Source organism: Carica papaya, chromosome 3, assembly GCF_054855325.1.
Source record: "Carica papaya isolate Zhongbai chromosome 3, ASM5485532v1, whole genome shotgun sequence".
In the NCBI taxonomy this organism is placed as follows: domain Eukaryota; kingdom Viridiplantae; phylum Streptophyta; class Magnoliopsida; order Brassicales; family Caricaceae; genus Carica; species Carica papaya.
The window spans coordinates 35,268,863-35,281,620 of record NC_142311.1 but is presented as its reverse complement, the minus strand read 5'-3'; the positions used below and the strand labels follow the sequence as shown (position 1 = coordinate 35,281,620).

The window sequence follows — 12,758 nt, the reverse complement described above, 5'->3', positions numbered from 1 at the left end:
ACTCTAAATTTTACTATTTCCACTCGAAATATTACTATTTCCACTCTAAATTTTGCTATTTCCACGCTAAATTTTCCTACTTGTCCTCTCTGTTATTAGTAAAAAAAGAAAAATAGTAATATGAATTAGGGGGTTGACAAAACGACGTCGGAGAACTCAATTAAAGCTTATATGATACAAACTACAAAGTCAAAAGTGAGACTTAAAGCTTACATGATTCCTTTTGTTTTGTCTTTAAAAAGAAAAATACTTTACAAGTTAATGAAAGTGTAAATTCATAAAGTTGTGAGTTATTGAAAATTAAGTTTTAAAAAATAGTTCAAGTAGTATATTATATTATCATATAAGTTATTTTAACTACAAAAATATATATATTTATATAATATAAAACTAATCCGGCTTAATTCGTTTAAGTTAGATTCAATTAATTAAGTCTCACATATAATAATTTATTAAAATAAATAAACAGTCGTCTCTATAATTCAAATTAACATAATTTAGACAATAACTAAAGAAAATGGTAAGAATAAGAATACGAGTAAGAGTAAAAGTAAAAATTGAAATATATGAGATGATCTCATGAAATAACCTTTCAGATAGCTATTAATTGTGTTATTAGTGTCTGTTGGCTTAACATAGGAATGACCGAATTAATAATCTTGAACATGTATAAGCGATGGTGTAATATGATTATGATAGCGGAATTGCGTATTACTTAATCAAAGAAAATAGTAAGAATAAGAATATGAGTAAGAGTTAAAAGTAAATATCGAAATATATGAGATGATCTCACGAAATGACTTTTCAGATAGCTATTAATTGTGTTATTAGTGTTTGTTGGCTTAACATAGGAATGACCGAATTAATAACCATGAACATGTATAAGCGATAGTGTAATACGATTATGATAGTGCAATTGCGTATTACTTAATTAAAAAAAAATAGTAATAATAAGAATATTAGTAAGAGTGAAAGTAAAGATCGAAATATATGAGATGATCTCACGAAATGACTTTTCAGATAACTATTAATTGTGTTACTAGTGTCTGTTTACTTAACATATGAATGACCGAATTAATAACTCTAAACATGTATAAATGATGGTGTAATATGATTATGATAGTGTAATTGCATTTTACTTAATTAAAGAAAATAGTAAGAATAAGAATATGAGTAAGAGTAGATGATCTCGTGAAATGACTTTTCAAATAATTACTAATTGTGTTATTAGTGTCTGTTGGCTTAACATAGGAATGATCGAATTAATAATCCAGATCATATATAAGCGATAGTATAATATGATTATGATAATAAAATTGTATATTACTTAATAAAATAATGGTTTTGTGTTATTCCGTTTTTTATTGGGAGAGAAATATCACGCATTTAAAAGATTAAAACAGGTTATGTCTTATTAAGTATTCGCGTCGATTATCGTTTCTCAAAAACCCAACTACCATTGTGTACTAATAATAAGCACATTGGTTTATATGTTTAGTCAACTTCTGAATGTATTATACATCTCATATTATCATTAATCAAGTTGATTAGTGAAAAATATATTCGAGAAATCATGTTACAATATCGTAAGCTTATAAAAACAAGTTAGTACCCTAATTATTACTTATATTTTAAGTTATATACATGTATTCTTATGTTCTTTTTGTAAATATGGTGGACCATTTTCTTGGCCTAAAAAATTTGTTCCTCGGTCTTGACCATGCCTCCTTAGCATTTTTGTGCCCCCTATATATGTGAACATATATATACAATTTTCTTTGAACTTCAATACCCTATATACCTTTTAGTATAGTAGATTGGGTGTTTGAGTTTGGACCAAATTCTATTACTAATGCCATTAAAGAAGGATTAAACAGGATCAATGCAATTGAAAATGGTTACTATGACCAGGCCAAAACCACAGGATTGGCCCCTGTTCATGTTGTCAAAGAGCTGAGTATTGAGGTCTCTCTAAGTTGCTTCATGCACCAAACTCTTCGCAATACTGAATTTTCAAAACTCCTTTACCCTTTAAGATATTCAAATCTCTCTACCTCTCTGATTTATATCTAAGTTGATTCATGCATTGAAGTATTTGTAATTGATGTTATTGTGCAGAAGAAAGTAGACTAAGCATAGTATACATATATATATAAAGCGCGCACATATTGATTCTAACTAAAGAAAAATGAAGATTAAGTCGTATGCCAACCAAGAAAATTTTGGCTCGGCTCTCTTTGCCTCCGGTGACTATTAGAGCAGAAAGACGAGGTAAATTTTGAGTTATAAATGATTGCAGCATCGCTGTTAGAATCTTTCAATTCACAATTCAAAATTTTCTACTTCCATTCAATTCAACAATATAACAATTCGAATCACGTGAGCGAATAACAATCCACCGCAACACAACGATTCGAATCATGTGAGTGATAATAATCTACCATTGATCTCAAGCAAATCTTAGAATTGAAACATGATGCAGTTCACTTTTTGTCATTTGTACATGTTACACTGAAATTAATAATATTAGCACAAATTTCTTCAAAATATTTTAAACTTTGATGTCCTACATTTGAAAATTATGTAGAATGGCAATAAATATTTGGTTGATGAACTATGTTTTGAATTTTACTATTCAACTCGATTTAGACGAACAAGAACAAAAAATGAAGGAAACAATGCTAGAATATGAATGGTTTTCTAATTCTAATTTAATCCAAATAGAATAAATTGCTTCTGATGTTTGAGCAGATGGCTGGAAGGGAAAGAAGAAGAGGTTCTATAGCTTATTTCAAGAACACCTAAAACATGGAGTTTTCTGGAAAGAGGACTCTGGTTTAAAGAATCAGGCAATCTATTCTACAAGAATACAACATGCAGTTGTAAGAAACTTCTATTGCAATGCTAGGGAAAAGATAATCTCTAACACTTGGTCAATGCATAAATAATCATCACTATAGGCAAATATGAAGGCTAAAACAACAGCCGAATGGATATTCACGAACGTTAGCAAAAAGGTTAGAGTAGTTTGTACATAACACGTTATCAACCTGACAACAAGGTATTGAATCTTGATGCCACCTGACTATGGAAGTGGGAAAGAGAGATTACCTACTTCAATAGAGCGTTATCTTTGTGATTCTGCAAGTATGTAGCTAGGTTTTCTCTCATGGTTCTCCCCAGCGGATCAACCTGCTTGCAGCCCTGCTCTGCATAACCAAAGTCATGATGACCCGACAAAGCAACATCAGGATGTAATTGGTCTCCATTATCAATTATAATATTGTGTAGTAAACAACAGACCAAAATAATGCTAGGCAGTTTTCGCTTATCAGGTCTCCACATAACCTTGTTAAGGATTCTCCAACTGCCTTTTAACTGTGAAAATGCCTTAACAGCGAACGACCTTGCAGCCTTATGTGCAGCATTAAACGCAGACATTGAAACTGAGAGACCATTGCTTTCATAAGGTGTCAGCAACCAAGGAAAAAGAGGGTAGCCAACCCCTCCAATTATAAATTCTCTTACCTCTACTCCTTCAGATATAGTTTTTAAATTTCCATTTAAACGCTCACCAGCCTCACAGAGTTTAAAGAATCCTGAACACTTTAATAGTCTGGCCATAGTCATGCCTCCGGGCCAACCAGTTACTAAATCAAGAAATCTCATCTCGTGGTCAAAAACTCCCTGCAAGAACATGCTATAGTTATTTGCTGGGTCACACCAATCATCCGAAGTTTGAACAGCAGGAAGGGTCATTATGATATGTGTTGCATCTATAGCACCACAGCAATTAGGTAACCCAAATAATGCTTCAAAATTAGATTTGATCTCCTCCATTCTATGAGAATCTGGCCATTTGAGATGGTGCTTTGCCCGTTCTTCCAGTGCTTCAATGAATCTCCAGGTCACCTGAGAAACTGTTGATTGGCCAACCCCAAAGGCAGCGCCAACTGAAACTTGAGACTCCCCGGATGCTAACCTTCTGAGAGCAATTGCAACTTGTTTATCAACACTAAGAAGCCTTCCCTCAATGTTGATGAGGCCTGATGGTGGCCTTGACACAAGATCTTCTCTTACAAGGGAGCATATGTAGTCAAAAGTTTTCTTTGAAACCCTAAAGAAGTACTTGAATCCCTCATCCTCATCAACTGGTACCGAACCACCTGCGTGTTTTGAGTTGCATCAAGGAGAATCACACTAAATATTTAATTCCCAAATTTACTCTCTCAAGTATCTAAACTCAATTTCAAATTCCAATTCTCATCATCTAAAACTTTGCCTTTGGTTCCCTGATTCAACTATGGTAAAATCCGGCAACATCGAAAATCAGAATTCATTCGTCTCAGTTTCAACCATACCAATAGGCTTTCTACCTTAGACACTTATAAACACCAACTTGATAGAAACTAACCCAACTTTGGTTCAGAGCTAGACACAACCAACTATAAAATCATCATGTCAGCTTCTAAAATACAAGAATTAGAAACCATATCAACAATGAAAAGAGAACTTTAAATGAGTTTTTATACAGTAAATAAACATAAATAACTTTATAAATGACCTACTATCAATCTAAAACCATAAACCTGAGACAAAAGTAAAGCAGCCAACTCCAATATACAAAAATGAATGAAGTAATCCAAATGCCAAATAGTCACTAATCAACCACGAAATCCGTCAAATAAAAGAACTTAAAAAGAGATGTGCAGAAATTAGAACCTGGAATTGTAGAGTGCTTCTGCCAGAAAGTATCCCACCAATCGGATTCAGTAGCTTTGAGCTCTACAGGAACCACGCTTATTCTCTTGCATTTCTTCGAATTTTTTGAACCCTTTTTGGCCTTCTTTGATTTCTTTTTCATCGGAGCCATCCTTATACAGACAAACACCTCACTGTTTGGTTAATCGGAAAGTCTTTCCCCAATGCGGTGACTCACAATGCGCATAATAAGAAGCTGGAAGTAGAATCTTGGTTCTCTCGGATGCTTGAGTTAGAACTTAGCAGGATCCTTACACTTCCTCCGACAAATAATCCTTATTTGTAACCACCACCATGGGTAGCTCACTTTCATTTTAATTTGAATAAACCCATTTTCCATTATCATATATCCATTGAAACTCATTTCTACCTCAATTTAAAAACCCAATCCACTTTAATCCTAAGGCCCATTTTGCTTTCTTCAAAACCCATAGTAAAATTTAAGCAGCCCAGCTTGTTTAGCCTCTCATCTCATTTTCTTTCTTTGGAAATTCCGTTTCTTGCCTAACCCAATTCACTAGAGAAGACAATCCACCCATCATTCCTCAGCCTAGTCTAATACTTGTCTCTTTAGCTCATATTGCATCCCCTGTTCTTCTCATTTGAAATGAGCTTGTTAGAATCCAAAAGCTGCAAAAAATTATGTAAATATTGCGAAACATGAAGCCTCCATTGTCTTCTAGTTGTCGTTGTTATTATATGGGTTTTGTCGTTCAAGATCCCACACGCGGATTTGATTTTGTGAAAAATCCCACCTTAGATTATGGTATCTTAAATGAAATAGTTGTTTAACCAATCATATGTTCTCTTAAGATCCACTTTTAATGACCATAAAACTATCTCTATAATATTTGGTTCTTATGATCTTCGTTCCTTTCTAAAACCAAAATGTCTCCTTCTTAGCAAGCAAGTCTAAGAATTGAGTTTTGAGCTCGTGTTCATAATCAAAAAGAAAAGAGAAGTCTCTATATTGTTTTACAGGGTCGTTTAAATATCAAGATTAGCATGTAAAACATATTTTTTAATTAAAAATATTTTTAAAAGTATTCTTATTCTAATATTTGGTTTGATTCGTAAAAGAAAAAATACAACTCTAAATCTTATTATCGTTCTCTGATGACTCCTAACAAATTTATTGAACTCTATGTGGGTTTTCTTAACCAACTCATTTAAGTGAATCCGAACAATAATTATGAACAGTGACTCGATAATACTACTAATCAATCTGATGGATAATATCTTATGTTTTAAAATAAAATTTTATTTATTTTTAATTTTTTTAAATTTTTAAATATTATTATTAGAAAGTTTACGATTTATTTAGAAGTTATAAGTCTTAAGATTTTTCTAATTTTTTTCGGCATTCCTGCTTCAACTTGATGAGAATTACGTATCTAGTTGAACAAATGAATTCGCTTTCTCTAAACTATATCTAAGTTTTAAATGTTTTATATATCTTTATACAGTAAAGTGTTAAGCATAACGTAAAATTAGAATTTGTTAAAGATGATCACTTCGTTAAATTCGAATTCGTCAATATTTCTTGAAAACCTTTACCTCCAAATTAACATTCGCGTCAATCTTAGGAAAACTTAATCTAATTAAAGCAGTATTAATAAACATTTTCAGCTCGATTCGAAACCGTTTTACATCTAGACCACCATTTATCGAAGAGATTACATATGCTTTTATACGATATAAGTCTTATTAAAGTATCGTAATTTGAAGGAGCCAGACAAAAACAATACCTTCAAATACCTTATGCATAAGGTAAGTAGCTAGTAATTTATCTCACTATCATCTTCTCGGGATGCATGCAATGAGTTGTCTCTTATGATGCATCCTGATGATATTGTTATGTTATATGATATATATATATATATATCTCTTAGTATGCATATAGCTAGCCTACACGTTGTTCCAAGGCTCTGATTGATCGGTCTTAGGAGGATTTTGCTTGCAAGTATGAAGCATGAAATTGCATGCTTCAACAGCTTCTGCCACTGTAATATACATCCATTCTTTCCCTAGTTTCTCTATGAACTTGGACTTGTTCAGTTTCTTTGTCACCTCAGCTCCAGGGTTGGCCAACACAAGCTGCATTAATTAATTATAATTAACTAATTAATTAATTAAGTAATTAACACTCAGTAATCTCCCTCTATGATTATAATTAATCAATATAATATAACTAAGTACCTTGAGCCCTCTTCTATCGACAATTTTTTTTACTTCCTCAAGCATGCTTATACCACTCGTGTCAGTGTTTCCAACAGCTGTACATATAAAAAATATATACAATTTCTAGATTAGTTTAATTATATATAACGAAACTATACTAATCTATATATATATATGGATTTAAAAAGTTCAAAAAAAAAATTTAAACACTCCATACCAGACATATCTAGAATGATATACTGCAAACTGGTTTCTCCTGAAGATTTCAGCTTGTCTTCCTCTTCATCAATCCATCTTCCAATCCTACGGTAAATACGATAGATCACAGCAATTCATTAAGTGATAATAAATAAGAAAGTGTCTCATCACATGCTAGTTATATGTACTTGGTAATAAGAACATAAGAAAGTGAAATATAAGGAATATACATACACATATATATATATATAGAGATATATCAAGATAAATTTTTTTAAAACTTTACGTATGGATATAATATATATATATATACATAGATACACACACATACCTCTCTCGTAAGTAGCCAGCATTAGCAAAATAAATCGGAGCATCAATCGAGAGTATGAGAATTCCGGGTACACTTGTTGCATTTTGGTATTGTTCAGTGTTTCTATACGCCATCGAATTTGGCAGGTTCCCAAGAACAAAAGTCTTGGGTCTTGCAACAAACAAAAGTAACCTCAACAAAGAAATTGCAACCTGCATAATTTCAATCAGTTAATATATATAATGCATGTCTTTAAAAAATAGTGATAACCCATATGTGTACATATATATATATATATGTATTTATACGTACCGCAATGACTAATCCAATCTCAACGCTACCAAAAACAACACCGACGTATGCGCCCATGCAAACGATGAAATCAAACTTGTCAACTTTCCAGAGATGAATGGCGGCTTCGTAATCGATGAGGCCGAGCATGGCCGCAATTATGATTGCTGACAGCACCACCAGCGGCGTGTAATGGAAGAGTGGAGTTAGAAGCAGAAGTGTGATCATCACCGCCATCGCCATCACCACGTTGGACACTGCCGTCTTGCATCCCGCATTAAAGTTTACAGCAGATCGCGAAAAGGGTCCTGCAGAAATTTACATATATTTTCTTTAATTACGCAATACATATACTTATATGTACACTGTGTTTATATATATATGTGTATATACCTGTAGTAAGGTAGCAAGAAGTGAAAGAACCAACGATGTTCATGGTTCCAATGGCGATCATCTCTTTGTTTCCATCTATATGGTAGTTCTTAAACATGGCGAAACTTCTTCCCACTGCTATTCCTTCCTGTTTCAATCAATCAATTAATTAATCACAAGGTTAATACAATCATAAATAATAACATTCAAGAAAATTAAGCGTTGACATTCGAGGTGATTACTGCGAGAGCGATGATGCCGGTAATCATTCCGGTTTTGGCAGCAAGCGACATGTAAGGTGACGTGAAAACCAGATCGGTAATGGACGGTGGATTCAGCCCCTTCTTCAGATTCCCTATCTGCAGGCAGATACACCGTATCAGAACACGTTCTTAAAAATAGACCAATCAGGAGTGAGCACGTTGAAGAAAAAGACGGTTTTACCCTTGGACGATAACAAGGGGAATATGAGGGGGGTGGACCCCACACGATATAGTTGGGGTAAGTGGGTATTATTGGTGGTGGGGCCCAGAACAGAAGACAAAATAGTACCCAGAAGAAGAATGGGACAGGAGTACACTTGTAACATGATGTGGGGTCCACTACCTGTAGTGGTGGTCCAAGCTGTCTCTTTGGTCACACCAACAGAATAAATTTCTTTCTATAAAAATTTTAATTATTTATTTTTTTTAACAAAAAACTTCAATTAATTGCGTGTTTAATTAGTGTTTAATAATTTAATTATAATTAACGGGTAATTAATTAAGAAAAGGTAATTACCACTTGAACTCCATGTTTCTCTGCATGGGTGAGGTAGACGAGAATGCTTCCCAGAATGACTGACGTCAAAGGCGCCATTGCTGATATCCAGAAAAACTTGGGTCTCCTCTTGCTCTACAATTTTTGAATAATCATAATTTGTAATACCAATATATATATATATATATATCAAATTATGATTAGAGTGGTTAATTAATTAATTAATTAAGAACTAATCAAGAAATGTTGAGATTAAAAATGGAAAAAAATTGAACTTACAAAGTATCTAGTGACGAGGAGGAAAAATAGGAAGCAACATCCCAGCAAACCACTTTCCCATCTCCACTGCCAATAATTAACCATGTAATTAACATTAATAATAATTAATTTGAAATTAACTTAATTATAATGTTTTCATAATTAAAAATAAATAAATTTTCAAATAAATTCTATAATACACTAAGTTTGTTTTAAAAATAAATTAATTAAAATTAATGGGTTTTAACAATTAATTTGTGCAATAATGCATCCTAATTAATGTGCCTGAATTAATAACTTATGATAAATTGGCCAGAACCCAAAAAAATATAAGAAGTATGCTGTAAGATCTGATAAAATTAAGTATATATATATATATATATATATATACATACAAATATATATATATATATATATATATATTGAATATGTCAAATAATTCAGGTGACAGCAAGCACAGTCATGAATTCTTACTATTACAGTGAGACACCCGTGAATAATAGCAACAATATACCTCACGTGGTATTACACAATAATAATATTATTAATAATTCGAATATATATATATATATACATACATATATATATATATGTAGAAGTAGCAGCAAGGGAGAAGAAAAGAACCTGGTGGGTTTGGGTAAAAACGGAGCGCAGCACCGATACGACGTCGGTTGCGTGAGTGAAATGGTCAAGACCAAGTATTCCTTTCAACTGCTGAAGACAAACCACCGTCGCTGCTCCTCCCATGAACCCTACTATCGTTGCATGTGATAGAAAATCCACGATGAACCCTAGCCTGCAACATCCCAGTTATTAATTTTCTTCTTAACTTTTTTTACTTCAGTAAAAAAATTATATCAACCCTTTTTTTTTTTTTTTAATCTTGATTTACCCTTATCTCACAGGGCTGCTTGTTCAAAATGGATCTCTGTAGATTCGCATGTTCACTATCTTCTCCGACATGCAGTGTTATTTTGTCTGTGTGTGTGTGTGTGTAAGGAAGAATTGTTGTCATACACGCCACCTTTTGAAATTCTATAAGCTATATAATATACTCATCTAATCAAACAGCAAACAGACAAGAGCTTCCAGTTGGAGAGAAGGAAAAAACCAAGAAAGCTTTTTGGTACTCATGTTTTATTAATTTATAATTCATTATACGACACGACTGTTTCACTTAAAACGACATGCCACTCCTTTAAATTTAATCCTTTTTTTTTTTTTTTTACCTTAACAGTCCAAGCGAAGCTTGCAGAACTCCAGCGAAGAAGGTGGCAGTGAAAGCAAGATGAAGATAAAGCTTTGGATTCTCACTAGCATTCACCTCTTTCCCTAGCATGGCAGCTGTAAGCAACGACGCAACAGCCACTGTTCCTACGGCTAAATCTCTCGAACTCCCCATTATTGCGTACACCAGTGGTGGGATGAAGCTCGAATCTTCATCAACCAAACAAAACCCGTTAATGATTTTTCAAGTGGTAGTAATCGTATATGATGTGTAAACAAATACAGGTTTGTACTTACAGAGGCCGAGAATAGGCGGTAAATTAGCGAGCTTGGCGTAGCTGATACCCTGAGGGATGGCGAGACTGGCGATGGTGATTCCGGAAACGAGGTCGGATTTTAAGAACTGGAAAGTGTAACGAGGAGCCCATTCGAAGACTGGGAAGAAGTATTGCAATCCTAATAAAAACTTCCTAGAGGGTTTCTGGTTTTTGAACTGGCGGAAAGGATCGTCGGGGAAGAAAGTTTCTTTAAGCGAGTATTTTAACGAGTTGAAGAAAGTCTGCGGCGGTGGAACGGCTACACCGTGTGTAGACTCCATTTTTGTTGGTGGGTATACGTAATCAACGTTACCCATTCGAGGAAATCAATGTCAGGTTTCTGGGTTTGAATCAAATCTTGATTTTGAGTGGTGGAAGAGAGAGAGAGAGAGAGAGAGAGAAGGAAGTTGCAGAAGAGTAATGAGGAGAGGGTGGAGATGGGGGGGGGAGTGAGAATGTCTTTATAGGGAGAGAAGGAGAGATGAGAAGGGGAAGATGCTTCTTTCGGTGCTTATTGGTATTCAGTGCGTTATAGGACCCACAACTATATTTGATTGATTCATTAGATATACACGTTTATTATGTAATTATAAATTTTATTTCATAATTTTTAATGAATTTTTGAATTATATTTATAATTTTATTAACTAATTTTTATATAAATTTAAATAATACATCGAAAATTTTTATAGAGTTATACATTTATGTATGAATAAAATTACCCATTATTTTTTGAAAAAACTTGTCACCAATTTTGGAGGGTGATTAATTAATGATATATTTATCTAAACATAATTATAATTTATTATTAAGTTAATTAATAATGATTAATTAGGAGAAAAAAAATCCCAAGACAAGAGGTGTAGAAAATTTGGCCGTGGAGCCTAATGCAATGCCTAACAAATGTAATTACTCTTTTTAATTAAAGACAAAATTAAATTGGGGGGGGGGGGGAATAATCACATGATGAATTTCTAATTTAATAAATAAAAAATTGAAAATGGTTGTGGATTCCGTGTCGTATATAATTATATATATATCTATATCTATATATTATATATATATTATATACATATGTGTGTATGTAATATTGAAGAGGTGGCTAAATTGACTTGGGTTGACCGCGGGTCAGACTTTTTAGTCGATAGTTATCTTTTCTTCCAAACTCCCACTCGTTGAAGAACACATGTACAAACACACACGCGCACGATATCTCTTTATGATTATATATATATATATATATATGTATGTGTGTATATATGGTCAATGGTTCAAACAACCCTTTAATGATATGTAAATATATGACCCTTTAATGATATATATACGACCCTTTAAAGCTATATATGACCCTTTAAAGCTATATATATATATGTATATATATGTGATCCGTATCTACCTCAACTAGTGATAAATTTAACTTTAGCATGCACAAATTAGTTCAAAGATATTACCCACTAAAAATTTATAAAGACATCAAAATATATGTCTTGTATACGTAACGATACATGTATATATGTATATATATACAGAGGGTGGTTAGAAAAACTCTAGAAACACAAAATGATTGACGATATAATCGAGTATACGTATAGAAGTTGATGGGGTCGAGGAGGAAGAAAAACAAAGACCAAATTGCTAGTGTTTGTTTCCAAAAAGGAGAAAGCAAAAAGCATCATAAATTAGAGTAATTTCAGCCCTGAACGGAAGCTGAAAATGGAGACCAAAAACTCGAGGTGTCCGAAAATGGAGACCCACATCGAGTCGGTAATTTCAAAACCCTAAATTCGTTCGAAGACGACGGGTTTATTTTTGATCGATTTGCGTAATAATTTTCAAAAAAAAGTAGTTCCAAACAGGGAATTATCACTGGTTCAAAAATTGAAGGCTGGAGACGTTACTGTGAGTGAAGCAGGGAAGGGAGCAGCATGGGTGCACAGGTTTTTCCGTGCAACTTCGGGTGACGCTATCATATACCTCTGGGTCCATGATAACACGTTGATTACCAAATAGTCAATAAATTAATTTTAAAGTTTAAGATTTGTTATAAATAATTAATTTTTAATTTTTTTATTATAATTTAATTT

The 12,758-nt window shown here is 33.1% G+C and overlaps 2 protein-coding genes across 2 annotated transcripts; both read right to left on the bottom strand.

The window, feature by feature from the left end:
* Positions 1 to 2,937: 2,937 nt before the first annotated feature.
* Positions 2,938 to 5,052, bottom strand: LOC110814694 (nuclease). The gene is made up of 2 exons (XM_022042242.2): positions 4,723 to 5,052; positions 2,938 to 4,166 (listed from the first exon to the last, which is right to left on the bottom strand). Exons 1-2 carry the CDS (start codon positions 4,871 to 4,873, stop codon positions 3,112 to 3,114), a joined length of 1,206 nt encoding a protein of 401 aa, XP_021897934.2. The 5' UTR covers positions 4,874 to 5,052; the 3' UTR covers positions 2,938 to 3,111.
* Positions 5,053 to 6,373: 1,321 nt separating this feature from the next.
* On the bottom strand, positions 6,374 to 11,121 carry LOC110814791 (sulfate transporter 3.1-like). Its single transcript, XM_022042369.1, has 12 exons — positions 10,655 to 11,121; positions 10,360 to 10,567; positions 9,755 to 9,926; positions 9,152 to 9,217; positions 8,894 to 9,007; positions 8,356 to 8,472; positions 8,135 to 8,261; positions 7,763 to 8,049; positions 7,472 to 7,662; positions 7,160 to 7,245; positions 6,961 to 7,037; positions 6,374 to 6,858 (listed from the first exon to the last, which is right to left on the bottom strand). The coding sequence occupies exons 1-12, from the start codon at positions 10,989 to 10,991 to the stop codon at positions 6,670 to 6,672; spliced, it is 1,971 nt and encodes a 656-aa protein (XP_021898061.1). The 5' UTR covers positions 10,992 to 11,121; the 3' UTR covers positions 6,374 to 6,669.
* Positions 11,122 to 12,758: the final 1,637 nt, after the last annotated feature.

What these genes read in the sequence shown, in the direction of transcription:
- LOC110814694 (XM_022042242.2), bottom strand. Translation starts at nt 4,873, where the DNA reads ATGGCTCCGATGAAAAAGAAATCAAAGAAGGCCAAAAAGGGTTCAAAA. An exon ending in GAAGCACTCTACAATTCCAG is followed by an intron (nt 4,167 to 4,722) that starts GTTCTAATTTCT and finishes CAAAACACGCAG; the next exon opens with GTGGTTCGGTACCAGTTGAT.
- LOC110814791 (XM_022042369.1), bottom strand. Translation starts at nt 10,991, where the DNA reads ATGGGTAACGTTGATTACGTATACCCACCAACAAAAATGGAGTCTACA. An exon ending in AGAAACATGGAGTTCAAGTG is followed by an intron (nt 8,473 to 8,893) that starts GTAATTACCTTT and finishes ATCTGCCTGCAG; the next exon opens with ATAGGGAATCTGAAGAAGGG. An exon ending in TTCTTGCTACCTTACTACAG is followed by an intron (nt 8,050 to 8,134) that starts GTATATACACAT and finishes AAATTTCTGCAG; the next exon opens with GACCCTTTTCGCGATCTGCT.